General features: G+C 32.8%; 1 protein-coding gene across 1 annotated transcript; it reads right to left on the bottom strand.

Annotated features, from left to right (window-relative positions):
• Positions 1 to 1,310: 1,310 nt before the first annotated feature.
• Positions 1,311 to 3,754, bottom strand: LOC133701303 (putative receptor-like protein kinase At1g72540). The gene is made up of 5 exons (XM_062125172.1): positions 2,885 to 3,754; positions 2,655 to 2,790; positions 2,421 to 2,557; positions 2,195 to 2,318; positions 1,311 to 2,114 (listed from the first exon to the last, which is right to left on the bottom strand). The coding sequence occupies exons 1-5, from the start codon at positions 3,245 to 3,247 to the stop codon at positions 1,525 to 1,527; spliced, it is 1,350 nt and encodes a 449-aa protein (XP_061981156.1). The 5' UTR covers positions 3,248 to 3,754; the 3' UTR covers positions 1,311 to 1,524.
• Positions 3,755 to 12,284: the final 8,530 nt, after the last annotated feature.

Below are 12,284 nucleotides of genomic sequence, written 5' to 3'. Positions count from 1 at the left end.
GGAATGTTTTCATGATGACTTTCACATCTCCATGCATGTGTGTAATGCAAGCACAATTAAGATGGATTTTGTCAAGATTGATTCTGAATAACAGCTTTGATAAATTAACTTAAGTTTTTTTAAAGAAGAAGAAGAAGAAAACTAGGTTCTAAATAATTGCTTGGTTCTTTGTTAGCTAGTGTCGGACAACGTTGAATTCTATTTTGCAGATGATTGCTTGTTTCTTTGTTAGCTAGTGTCGGACAACGTTGAATTCTATTTTACAGATGGTATGGATCTCCTTTTGGAACCAATCTATGGAGATGATTCTTCCAGTGTTTGAAGTCTTCAAACACCAATAATCTCCCCTCAAAGTCAAGTACATGAAATTCTCTGTTAGTGGCGAACTACCTGCCGGCCGTCTCTGCATTTAGTCAGACAACGTTCATAAAAATCTCGCTCACCCAATAGAAATCTTGTTCTATGATCTTAGTTCTATCAGTAATGATAGCAGAAGGAGATTTCCAGCGGTGACTGCTTTTGAAAGGATCACCTAGCTTCAAATAAAAGGATCCTTGAGTTTCAACATTGGGATGGCAACAGCCGGCGTTCACCTTTCATCTGACTCAACTTTTGGTGGGTTGGTGGAAGTGATGAGATTTGATTCTGGTTCGAGCCAAGTATGGTCTACTCGTGGAATTTGTGGCGTAGATTTCGAACAGGTAGATGAATTCGTTCTTATCTTTTGAACTTAAGAATGGTCTATTTCATGTGTTCGGTAGAGCAAATAATATATACCTACAATCTTCGGTCAAAAATCACTGTCAACATTTGATTCATTGCACTCGATTTCTCTTCGGAAAATCGCTTCCGAGGCTGGTACTCTTGCGAGGTCCCGGAACTTGAAATTCCCATCCATCTCTTGCAAGGTTTGGAATTTGATACCTTCCAATGGAGTTCATGAGAGTGTGGTAACTTGTGTTTTTAGATGCTTTTTAAATATGTATTTCACTTAAAAATATATTAAATTAATGTTTTTTTAAGTATACTAATATCAAATATTAAAAAAAATATCATTTGAATATCTATTCAAGCAAAAAAAATACTTTTAAAAAGTATACGCATCACGATACAAAACACAGTTTTTATCACATATATTGGTCAGCCCAGTGGTGCCTCTTGAAAAATGCAGGGGACAGGGATTTGGGTTTGAGTCCTGCTTCAGGGAAAGAGGATGCTTTTTGAAAGAAAGAAGGGTACTTAAAAATGATATTGGATTGTTCTTAATACGATACATGGTGTATGAACAGACTGCTTGACTAAATTCAAAGTAGGCAAAATTCTGGCTTGACCATTTATAGTGTGTATCTTGTAATTATAGCAGAGTACAACATTTCCAGAGGCCACAAATCAAAGTATTCCCTCATAGAAACTTCCAAAAATTTAAAAATAAATAAAAATAATAAAGGAAAAGAACAGCAAGGTAAACCAAATGTACAGTATGCTTATCAGTAAAGCTGATCTATGCCTATTTGCAAATTCCCTCTAGTTTCTGGGAGAGTACAAACCAGTTCCTATGGTTTTATACAAAGCTGTATCAGAATAGACAGCTCTAGACCTCAGTGACTTAGTCCTCCGTCTGTGCCGATGGCCTTTGCGGTGGCGATCGCGGCCCTTCTCTTTAATCTCCACCTGCTTTCCTTCGCATGTATTACCGTTTGTAATCTCATCACATTCATCTGTACTTTCTTTTCCCTTCTTTTCTAGATCACTTAGGATTTTGCCTTCATTTGGAACAATATACACAAAGGGTCCAATGGGAATGTCAGTTAAGGCAAGTAGAGGCTCCAAGGTCTTGACAACAGTTCTCATAGATGGTCTAGACTTGGGATGGTGACTCAAACACTGGTAAGCCAATGCTGCTGCCTTTCTCGCACCCTCGGACGAATACTGGCCTTCAAGTCTCGGGTCCATTATTTGATCTAGCTTGCGGGGATCCTTCAATTGAGGTCTTGCCCACTTCACTAGGTTCTGCTCTCTGTTTGGACGGTTCTTGTCCACAGATCGTCGACCAGTTATAAGCTCTAAAAGTACCACTCCGAAGCTGAACACGTCGCTCATGGTTGTCAAATGGCCTGAAAAATACTGTTACTGTCAATAAATTACGCAGATTGATTTCCCAGCTATTGATACTGAAAACGTCAGCTTGAATTACCTGTCATTATGTATTCCGGAGCGGCATAGCCTTCAGTGCCCATAACAGGCGTTGTAACGTGCGTATCATCTCCTTCTGGACCATCCATTGCCAGGCCAAAATCTGAAAGCTTTGCATTATAATCCTGAAATAAGAACACATTTTCCATATTAGAACTTAACCCTGTTTGTAACACCAGCATTATGTTTGCAATGCATTAAATTAATGCTGGAAGAGAAATGATTACCGATTCTAATAAGACATTTGAAGCCTTAAAATCACGATATATGACTGGCTTTTCTTCTTCGTGGAGGAAGGCAAGGCCTTTCGCCGTTCCAACTGCAATTTTTAGTCTTGTTAACCAAGGCAAGGCTGCAGAATATCCTGCATCAATTAAAACATGCCAGGAGCATAAACTTGTCAACCAAATAGGATCATTCAAGATTTTCTTTCAGCGGTGTTACAATGAGAGAATACATACTGTTGAATAGTTTGTTCTCTAGGCTGCCTCGCTCTATGTATTCATACACCAGAAGCCGATGCTCTTCCTCGCCGCAGTAACCGATCAGGTTCACAAGATGGCGGTGCTTTAATTGCCCAAGAAAGATGATCTCGGCCTATAAAATTGAAAACATTTATCATGCTCATCAGAAAATTTTAAAAAATCCAGCCTACTCCATGAACTGTATTGAATTGACTCTATTTGCTTACCAGCCACTCTCGATGTCCTTGAGAGCCATCCAAATCCAACACCTTGACAGCCACAGGCTGAGCCTTTAATCCTGGCCTAAGCTTGTCGTCAATGAATCCTTTGTACACAGCCCCAAATCCACCTTCCCCAAGATAATTGCTCTTTGAGAACTTATTCGTTACTGTCTGTAGCTCTTTCAGTGTGAAAACATGAAGGTTAAAAATAGAAATGGACAGGTCGCTGAATGAAATTGGTGAAACAGGATTGCTCAAGTCTGAAAGGGATAGCCTCTGGGAACATGTTTGTTTTGGCTCTGGGCGTGATCTCTCACCACTGAGACATCCTAGGAGCACTGATTTCCAAGTGAACTTTTTGAGAACCATTCTCCAATATCTATTAAAGGCTTACTTAGGCTTCTGGCAAAAGCTTGTGATGAGTGTGTGTGTGTGTGTGTATATATATGTATAAAAATGCAGCCTTTATGGGGTTGGTCAATGCTGGCTTAGAGTATTTAATGAGAAAGGTAGTGAAGGTAAGGATGGGATTAATGGTGTTGGTGGAATGTGTACCAGATTGTAAGACTTGGAAAGGAAGTCTGCGTTCGAATGATGATAACCAATCACATTGTTTTCCTTCTGGGCAAATGCTCGGCACATGGAATCTTCCTACTCTAGAAGAATGATTACCTTATTCAAAAAAGCATTTCCCGTACTTCCCCAGTCTCTGTAGCAGATGGAGAGTAGAAAACAGCATAGTTTTCTATTCATGACTTTGAAAAACAGACGTGCTGTTATTTAAAAATCTTGGTCTCCCTTGACACTGAAATTTCTGTGCGATTTCTTCATCCGCTGGTCTTCTGGGAAAAGCAAGTTCATCGTTCATACACGGTTGCCGGCCACTTAATTTAATGGCCGAAATCCAATTTGTACTTCTACTACTTAATTCTAATCATGATCAAGAACTATAACATGATAAACACATGTGGCCACCTTTTAAATATCATCTGCATAAGGCTAAGCTTTTTGTAATATGGTTAGTGGAGTGCCTGTTTGTTTATTTTTACGGTAGAAACAACTTTTAGACAATCCTGAAATTTTTTTTCTTGTAATTAATTTATTTTTTTAATGTTTTTGAATTATTGTAATATGTTGATATATTCAAACTAACATTATTTTTATATATTTTTAAATAAAAATCTTTTTGAAAAACAATTATTATACTTTAGATAGATCAATTCATGCTAACTAATCCCGCCGGCCGGCGGACCCAAATCGTGGAATATATAGTAATTATAATTAAAAAGAGTAAATTGAAATGTGATTCGCTTCCTAGTTTCACCTACTTGAGATGACAGCCTTGGAATTGGATAGTGGGAACAGCTGTCACTACTAGAAGGTTAATCCTTTCATAGTTTATAATTTTCTAAATTAGCAACTATTTAACTCGGAGATCTTTCTACACAAATCTCTACATCATTTGCCACTCGATTTCTTTTAAGGAAGCCTGCATGAGTCTTCCACCATAGGTTAAAATATTGTAGAGCATAGGTTAAAATTAAATTAAGCTAATGGGCCCCTTTAATTTGTCCTTAAGTTTCATCTTAGCCTCATTTCCAAACCTCAAACCCTACTTGATCCAATAAAATGTTTGATTATTTACTTATATGATAAAAAAAATTCAGTAGTAATAAATGTATCAAATCGAAATCTAAATAGAAAAAATAATAACAGTGACATGTATAAAAAAAGCTTGCCAAAGAAATATAAGACTGAATTTTAAGATAATTCGAGGTTGAAAGAAAAAAAAATAAAAAAAACTTAGCTAATCTGAGTTAGTATGGTAAACTCATGATCCCAGTTGTGAGAATGAGTCATACTTATAGAAAACAAATCATAATAAAATAAAATAAATTTAATTTTTAATAAATTCAATATTGATGGCTAAAATCAAATAAGAAAATTGGTGTGCAATAAATTTTTTAAAAAAAAAACAATGTCAATCTAAGATAACATTTCATAAATGTGGTCCAAATCATGAGACCAAGATCACCATATTGAAAAATAATTACGAAACTCAATCTTCAACAATTCGATATTGAAAGATGAAATTTCAAAAAAAAAATCAATTTTAAAAAAAATTCAAAGCAGAAAAAATTAATGAAAAGAATGAGAATTGGATTTGCCATAAAAATAAAATGAAATAAAGTTATATAAAAGCCCTGAGTCAATCCAGGTTTGCACGGCAAATCCACTACCCCAGTCATGATATCAGACTATCCTTATAAAAAGAAAAAAAAAAGCTCAATCTTCAATAAATTTAATATTGAATGATAAAATTAAAAAAAAAAGCAGTGTAAAAAAATATTTTAAAAAAATTGATGGTAACTCGAGTTAATATTTTATACTCATGATCCAAGATATAAAATCGAGATTATTGAATAACAAAAATTTAAAAATTTAATTTTTAACCAATGTAATGTCAAAACTTAGGGCTAAAATGAAATATCATACAAACAAAATGAGCCACAAATATATGTATTGGAAACAAAAATTAAAAATAAAATAAAATAAACCTTTAAAATACGGACGCTAAGGTATCATTGTCCCCAAATTAAACAAACCAAATAAGATGATAGGCTTATAACATTCATCGTAATCAGCCTATCTCCTCCCTTTTCCTCTTCGTTTTTTCTTTTCTTTAAGATTATAATAACTAGCAGGTGAAGCTTCTCGAGAAATTGAAGAATTGTCAATTGTTTAGCTAACAAAATTCAAATCTCAACCGAGTTATGAAGAACAAAGCCCTGATGAGCTAGTTCACCCCATCATGAATGGCTTGTATGCCACGGAATATACAAAATCGGAAGAAATTTGTCTAATCTTGATGCATCGTAATTGATAACCTATCTAATCCTCTATAAAACAAAAAAAATCAAATATTTCAATCTTTATACGATCTATTCCAGCTCTTAAAAATTATTTGGCAATGTTTGTTTTTGTAGATGTCATTTATTTTTCTGAAAGTTTAGATTTTGTAGCTCTACGCATGTTTTGGGCTGTCCTCTGGCACAAAGCTTAACAAGAAAGAAAAGAGGACAGCAAGACAGACAGGGTTTTGGACGCAATTTAACCGCTCAAGTGTCCCCATCTTAATTGCCATGAACTTCAAATGTTACTGCTTGACATGATCAATGAAAGTGAAGGATGTAATTATTTAAGCTTTTTTCTATTTAAAGTCTGCCATTCGTGATATTCTTACTTCCCTGGTATCATTCTCATGTCATCTGTGCACTGCTTTTCTTCTTCTGTGTTTTTTCTGTCCATGTTCTTGCTGGATTTATGACATCATCTCTGAGGCTGAGTTTTACGTCATTAAAGAAAGGAAATCTCCATTTATATTCTACGGTCATCTGTGCTCTGCTTTTCTTCTTCTGTGCTTTTTCTGCGCATGTTCTTGCTGGATTTATGACATCATCTCTGAGGCTGCGTTTTATGTCATAAAAGAAAGGAAATCTCCATTTATATTCTAAGGTCATCTGTGCACTGCTTGTCTTCTTCTGTGTGTTTTCTGTGCATATATACATATATAGTTTGCAGGAAGAGGTTTTGCTCAGAATAATCCATATTTCTTTGATCTTATTTTTACTCATTCTTCTCCCGCTCACCGAGTCTCCCTACCGTCCAAGTTATTAAACAAGAAAAAGCAATATTGATGATGGCTTTTCTTTGACAGAGGAGGTAATCTATGAAAATAAATTATAATAATAATAATAATAAGTTCATAAAGATTTTATTGTCTGTCTCCCCTTTGAAAACTTCAGGCTCCGTTCTTGAACGCCGCAAAATCAACGCATTTGTTTGATTAGTTTCATGTTAAATACATTTCGTATGCCTTGGATCGATGAATCCATTTTAATCATTCTATTATTTAGTAATTTAACTATATTATTCTAGTTAGTTTCATTTGCGTGTTAATTATCATGATTGTTATAATTGTATGTATTTAAATAAAAATATTTAACCTAAGTTTTTAATTCTTTCCAACTTCAAATCAATATTTATTTTTTTTATTAACCAAGATTAAGTTATAAAGTCTTTATCATGGAACAAATATCAAAAGACAATCATTTAAAAAACAAAACTATATAATATATTTTATCTTCTTGATACCTCCCTAAATAATGTTTTTTAATTCTTAAAGAAGTATTATTATATTATTTGATTTTGTGATTTTATTAAAAAAATAGTTAATTAGGACATAATAAAGAAATTAAGTAGTGGTAAGAGTTTGGGATTAAGAGATTTGTTTTCCTTATGGTCTCAGGTTTGAGACTTGTAGTTGCTAATATAATAGTCACTGGAGGCTTACATGGTCGTTAATTTCAAGACCCGTGGGATTAGTCGAGATGCGGATAAACTGGTCCGAAAACCCACGTTAATAAAAAAAAACCAATCAAATTATACATAAGTGAACTCCGACATGATCATACGTTTTTAGACAACCTTGATATGGATTAACCTAACATATATGTGTTTCTTTGTTTTTTCGACTTCTATATCTTATAAAAAAAAAATTCAACATGCATCTTTGAAAAAAGTATATACAGGAAACCCACCTCAAGAAATTAATTATGATTCAAAGTATCTAGTTAGGAAACTCCTCTCATTTTTTTTCTATCTTTTCAACTTGGAATCAATATTTTAATTTTTTTTCTATCTTTTTTTGCGTACGAGTCAAGACAGAAGATAAGAAAGAAAGAAAACAGATGAGACGTTCAGTTTTGATGTATTTAAAAAAGGAGTTCATAATTAAAATCATAAATTTAAATGCGATAAACACATTAAATGGAAAATATTTAATACGTGCAGAGAAGACTTGCTGTGCTAAGAGAAGAAAGGTTGGAAGATTAACACAATGGAAAACATATGCAACTCCTTCCCATTGGTTAAGAAACGTGTGATTAACTGATAAGAAAGGGACCTTCCACTAAACAAGAGGGGGAAATGTTTCCTCTCTTATTGTCAAGGAAAAGGAGCAGTGCACAATCTGAGGCATGGTGCCAAGAAAGTCCTTCCAATTACGAGAAAGGGGAAGGATCAAAGCTGCCCACAATGGCCATGGCGAGGAGCCAAACAACAAGTCTATTTGCTGCTGCTAGAAACCTACCCACATCCTGACATCCTCGTAAATTTCTTGTGTTAATAGGGTCAATGACCATATCATGACGCCTACTATACATGAATTGGTTGAAACCTGAGGGGGGCCCGTAGTTATAAAAAATTAAATTAAATTAAAATTGTAACATATAGCAATAGTGTTTTACTGTGCAGTACAAGATAAAATGATGAGCAGCTGTTTTTTGTTTTTTAAAGCTGTTTTGTTTTTTTTTTTAATTGTTTTTTTCTTTATTTTTTTTAATGAATTTTTTTTTGTTTAATTTTTTTTTTGTTAATATTAAATTTTTTTATTTAGTTATCAAATTTTCATGACACGGGTTTCGGGTTTGACGGTTTAACCCGGATTTTTTTTTTTTTGCTTTTTTGCTTTTTTTTAGCTGTTTTTTTCTTTTTTTAAGCTGTTTTTTCCTTTGTTTTTTTAATGAATATTTTTTTGTTTAATTTTTATCAAACTTTCATGACACGAGTTCCAGATTTGACGGGTTAACCCGGATTTTTTTCTAGTTTTCTTTTTAATTAATTATTTTTTCGAGTGTAGTCCACAATGAAACGTTGAGCTGTCTTTTTTTTTCTTTGCTTTTTTTTTTTAAAACAGTTTTTTTTTCTTTTCTTTTTTTGCCTTTTGCTTTTTTTTTTAAGCTGTTTTTTTTATTTGATTTTTTTAATGAATATTTTTTTTTAATTTTTTTTGTTAATGTTATTTTTTTTTTCTATTTAGTTATCAAACTTTCATGACACGGGTTTCGGGTTTGACGGGTTAACCCGGATTTTTTCTGGTTTTTCTTTTTAATTAATTTTTTCGTTTAATTTAGTTTGTTAATGTTAAATTTTTTCTATTTAGTTATCAAACTTCATGACACGGATTCCGGGTTTGACGGGTTAACCCAGCTAATTCTGGGTTAACCCATAATTTTTTTTTCCTATTCAGTTATCAAACTTTCATGACACGAATCCCAGATTTGACGGGTTAAACCAGTTAATTCAAATTTTTTTTCTTTTTCTTCATTAGTTTTTTTCTTCATGTAGGCTTTTCTTTCTTTGTTTTTTTTTAAATTAATATTTTTTTGTTTAGTATTTTTGCTTTTTTCTTTATAATTATTATTTTTTAAAAAATTAGTTTGTTAATATTAAGTTTTTTTCTATTTAGTTATCAAACTTTCATGACACGAATCCTAAGTTTAACGGATTAACCTGGTTTGACGGGTTAATCTAGTTAATTCAGATTTCTTTTTTGTTTCTTCATTAGTTTTTTTCTTCATGTAGGTTTTTTTTCTTTTTAATTAATCTTTTTTTTTCACTTTAGTTTATTAATGTTAATTTTTTCCTATTTAGTTGTCACATTCTCATGATACGAATCCTAGGTTTGACGGGTTAACCTTATTTGGTGGGCTAACCTAGTTGATTCAGTTTTTTTTCTTTTTTTTATTAGTTTTTCTTCCAATTTCTTCTTTAAATATTGTAATTAACTATAACTAAAAGACATCAATCTTTTTTCTTTCAATTTCATGACACAAATCCCAAATTTGATGGGTTAAACTACTTGATTCAAATTGTTTTTTCTTTTTCTTAAGTAATTTTTTTCTTTCAATTTCATCTTTTAATATCGATTTAATTAAGAATTAAACTTTATGATTTGTTTTGTTTATTGTTCATTAGATTATTGTGATCTCATAAGGGGATTTTACAATACCCCTCCTTGCAAAGCACTATTCATCGGAATAATGCTTTGCTTTATTGTTTTTTTCTTTTCAATTAATATTTTTTTTAATTTTATTCTGTAATATTAAATTTTTTTCCTTTTTAATTATCACACTTTTATAACAAGACCTTGTAAGCAGACTCATATCCAAGGCTCCGGATTTGATGTTGCAACCAAACTCACTTACACTTAGGTCATGCAAGTTTAATATTATTATTAATATTATAAATATAACTTTTGGGTCAGGAGTAGCAAACAGACCCAATGCTTTTAGGTATAACTTTGTAGAAAGAGCTAACACTCTTAGATTTTAACTTTTTTTGATATTTTTTATATAAAAAAAATTGACCCGCGGCATAGCGCGAGCCACATTTCTAGTTAAAACTAAAAGGGAATGGCCTTTTCCTGTAGCATATGAGGAGATTCACAATGAATTCACGCAGTATAATGTTTATTTTGTCTTTTATTTCTCTTAACAATTGTTTGATATTAAGGGTAAGGGTTTTCAAAAAAATCAACCAACTGAAAAAACTAAAAAAACAATAACTGATAGAAAAAACTGAATAAACTAATTAAAAATAAAAAAAATCACACTCCTTAAAAAAAGTTTAAACTGATTAAACCGGACCAAACCAAACCAGTTTAATTAAATCTAAAAGAGAGGTATAAAAAAAAACATTCTAAACCTGAAAATCTTAACCCTACATTTCCAGCCGCCCCTTCCCTTTACCCTTTCTCTCTTTCCAGCCCCCCCCTACCGCCCCCGCTTCATGGATTCTCACATCTTGCTAATGAGCTACAAGTTCCTTTATTGTCTTTCAGATCCCACTCTTTCACCTTTTCAATTCCCATACTTTATTCAAAGAGCTCTTAATTGGCTTTCTCCTTTCCCTCTTTCGTTTTCCCTTCCCTTTTCCCCTATTTCAAGTTGCCCCACCCGTCCTTCCCTCCCTCCCCTTGTGCCTTTCTCTCTCATATGTTAACATTAAATCTTGCTTTATTTCATCATTCTGGTTTATTTTATGGTCACTTCTCCTATAATCACTCCTGCTCTCTAGTTTATTTAATGATTGCCTTACAACAATGGTAGCAGCAAAAACATTTCGGTTTTTCTAATTTTTAATGTTAGAAAACCGATCCGAACCGAACAAAATTGGTTCTCGGTTTGGTCTGGGTTATATTTACAAGGAATGCTATTTTTCAGTTTGGTTGAATTTTTGAGTTAAAACCGAAAAATAAACACCCCTAATTGAGGGTAAAATCATCTTTTCAAAGGAATTCAGATGTAATTTGTGGATTGATTATGAACAATTTTGTTGTTCAACTTTGAAATTGAATAGTAAAAATACTTTTTTCCCTTGAAATTTAAAAAAAAAAAATTCGTTAACAGATTTTTTGTCTTTTTCTTTTTATTTGCATAGTAAAATAACACTTATACCCTTGGTTGCTCATATAAATGACCTTGCAAAGAAGGGTTATCCCAAGGGTTATCCCAATATCATATTTATCTTGAGTTATCCCTTTGATTTTTTTTAAAAAATTAGTTTCTTTGTTTAATTACCTTTTGTTTTCTATTGACTTTTTATTTTTTATTGAATTATCACAATATCATATCTCAAGTTATGAATTTAGTAGGTTCACAAAGTTTAGCTTGATTTTTTAAAAAAATATATTTTTGGATCTCAAATCATCGTAATCTTAGATTTTTTTTTTTCAAAAAACACGCATCATTTTAATATTTTTTTCTATAAAAAAACAATAATAAGTTCATAGCGGAACGGGGGTTACCTAGAAAAGGCATTACTTGATCTAGAAAAGGGTACCAAAAAACAACAAACAAGGACATAGCCACCTTAATTCAACAGTAATTCTTATAAACGTTGCGGAAACTTTCTTCATTCTGAAATAACATATAAATACGCAACAGCCGTGAGAGAGCAAGCAAGACAAACTATTATGAAATGACAGGTCGCAAGTTACTACAAGCAACGTTTTTGTGAAGAGTTTATTTAATGATCATGAGGTCACTAACTACCCCCACCAAAGGTGTATATGACACATTCCCACCAGCAAAACAAAAGCCTAGAATGATGAGATTATGAAAGTCTCATTCTTCCAAGCAGTGAAAAATTCACCTGGCACCATTTTAGGATGAAAGGCAAGAAAATCCCTGCCGACATGCATTCTACAAAAGCATGCTAAGCGTATTCTTGTCGTCAGTCAAAAGGCAAAATTATCAACAACAGTGATCATGCTGCTAGATTTCATTGAAAAGTTTTAAAACTTGTTCCAACCACCCTCATCACGCAGAGGACCAAAACCATATACCTTTCAACAATACACCAACCTGTGACTGACAAATCCAGTCTACTGAAGTTTCATATGGGGCAGGATTCTGGGGTTAGAAATTCGATTGCTAATACTAGCGATTCTCGATAAGGACAAAATGGAAAACAAGATAAGAGTAATCAGTAAAAGTAATGCGCCCTTGATTGCGAGAAAAACAACAGAAAAAACTGCTTCTAGAAAAAACAAGACAGCCAG

Source organism: Populus nigra, chromosome 8 (genome assembly GCF_951802175.1).
Source record: "Populus nigra chromosome 8, ddPopNigr1.1, whole genome shotgun sequence".
NCBI classification, from domain to species: domain Eukaryota; kingdom Viridiplantae; phylum Streptophyta; class Magnoliopsida; order Malpighiales; family Salicaceae; genus Populus; species Populus nigra.
The sequence above is the reverse complement of the archived record's forward strand: the minus strand, read 5'-3'. Positions and strand labels throughout refer to the sequence as shown.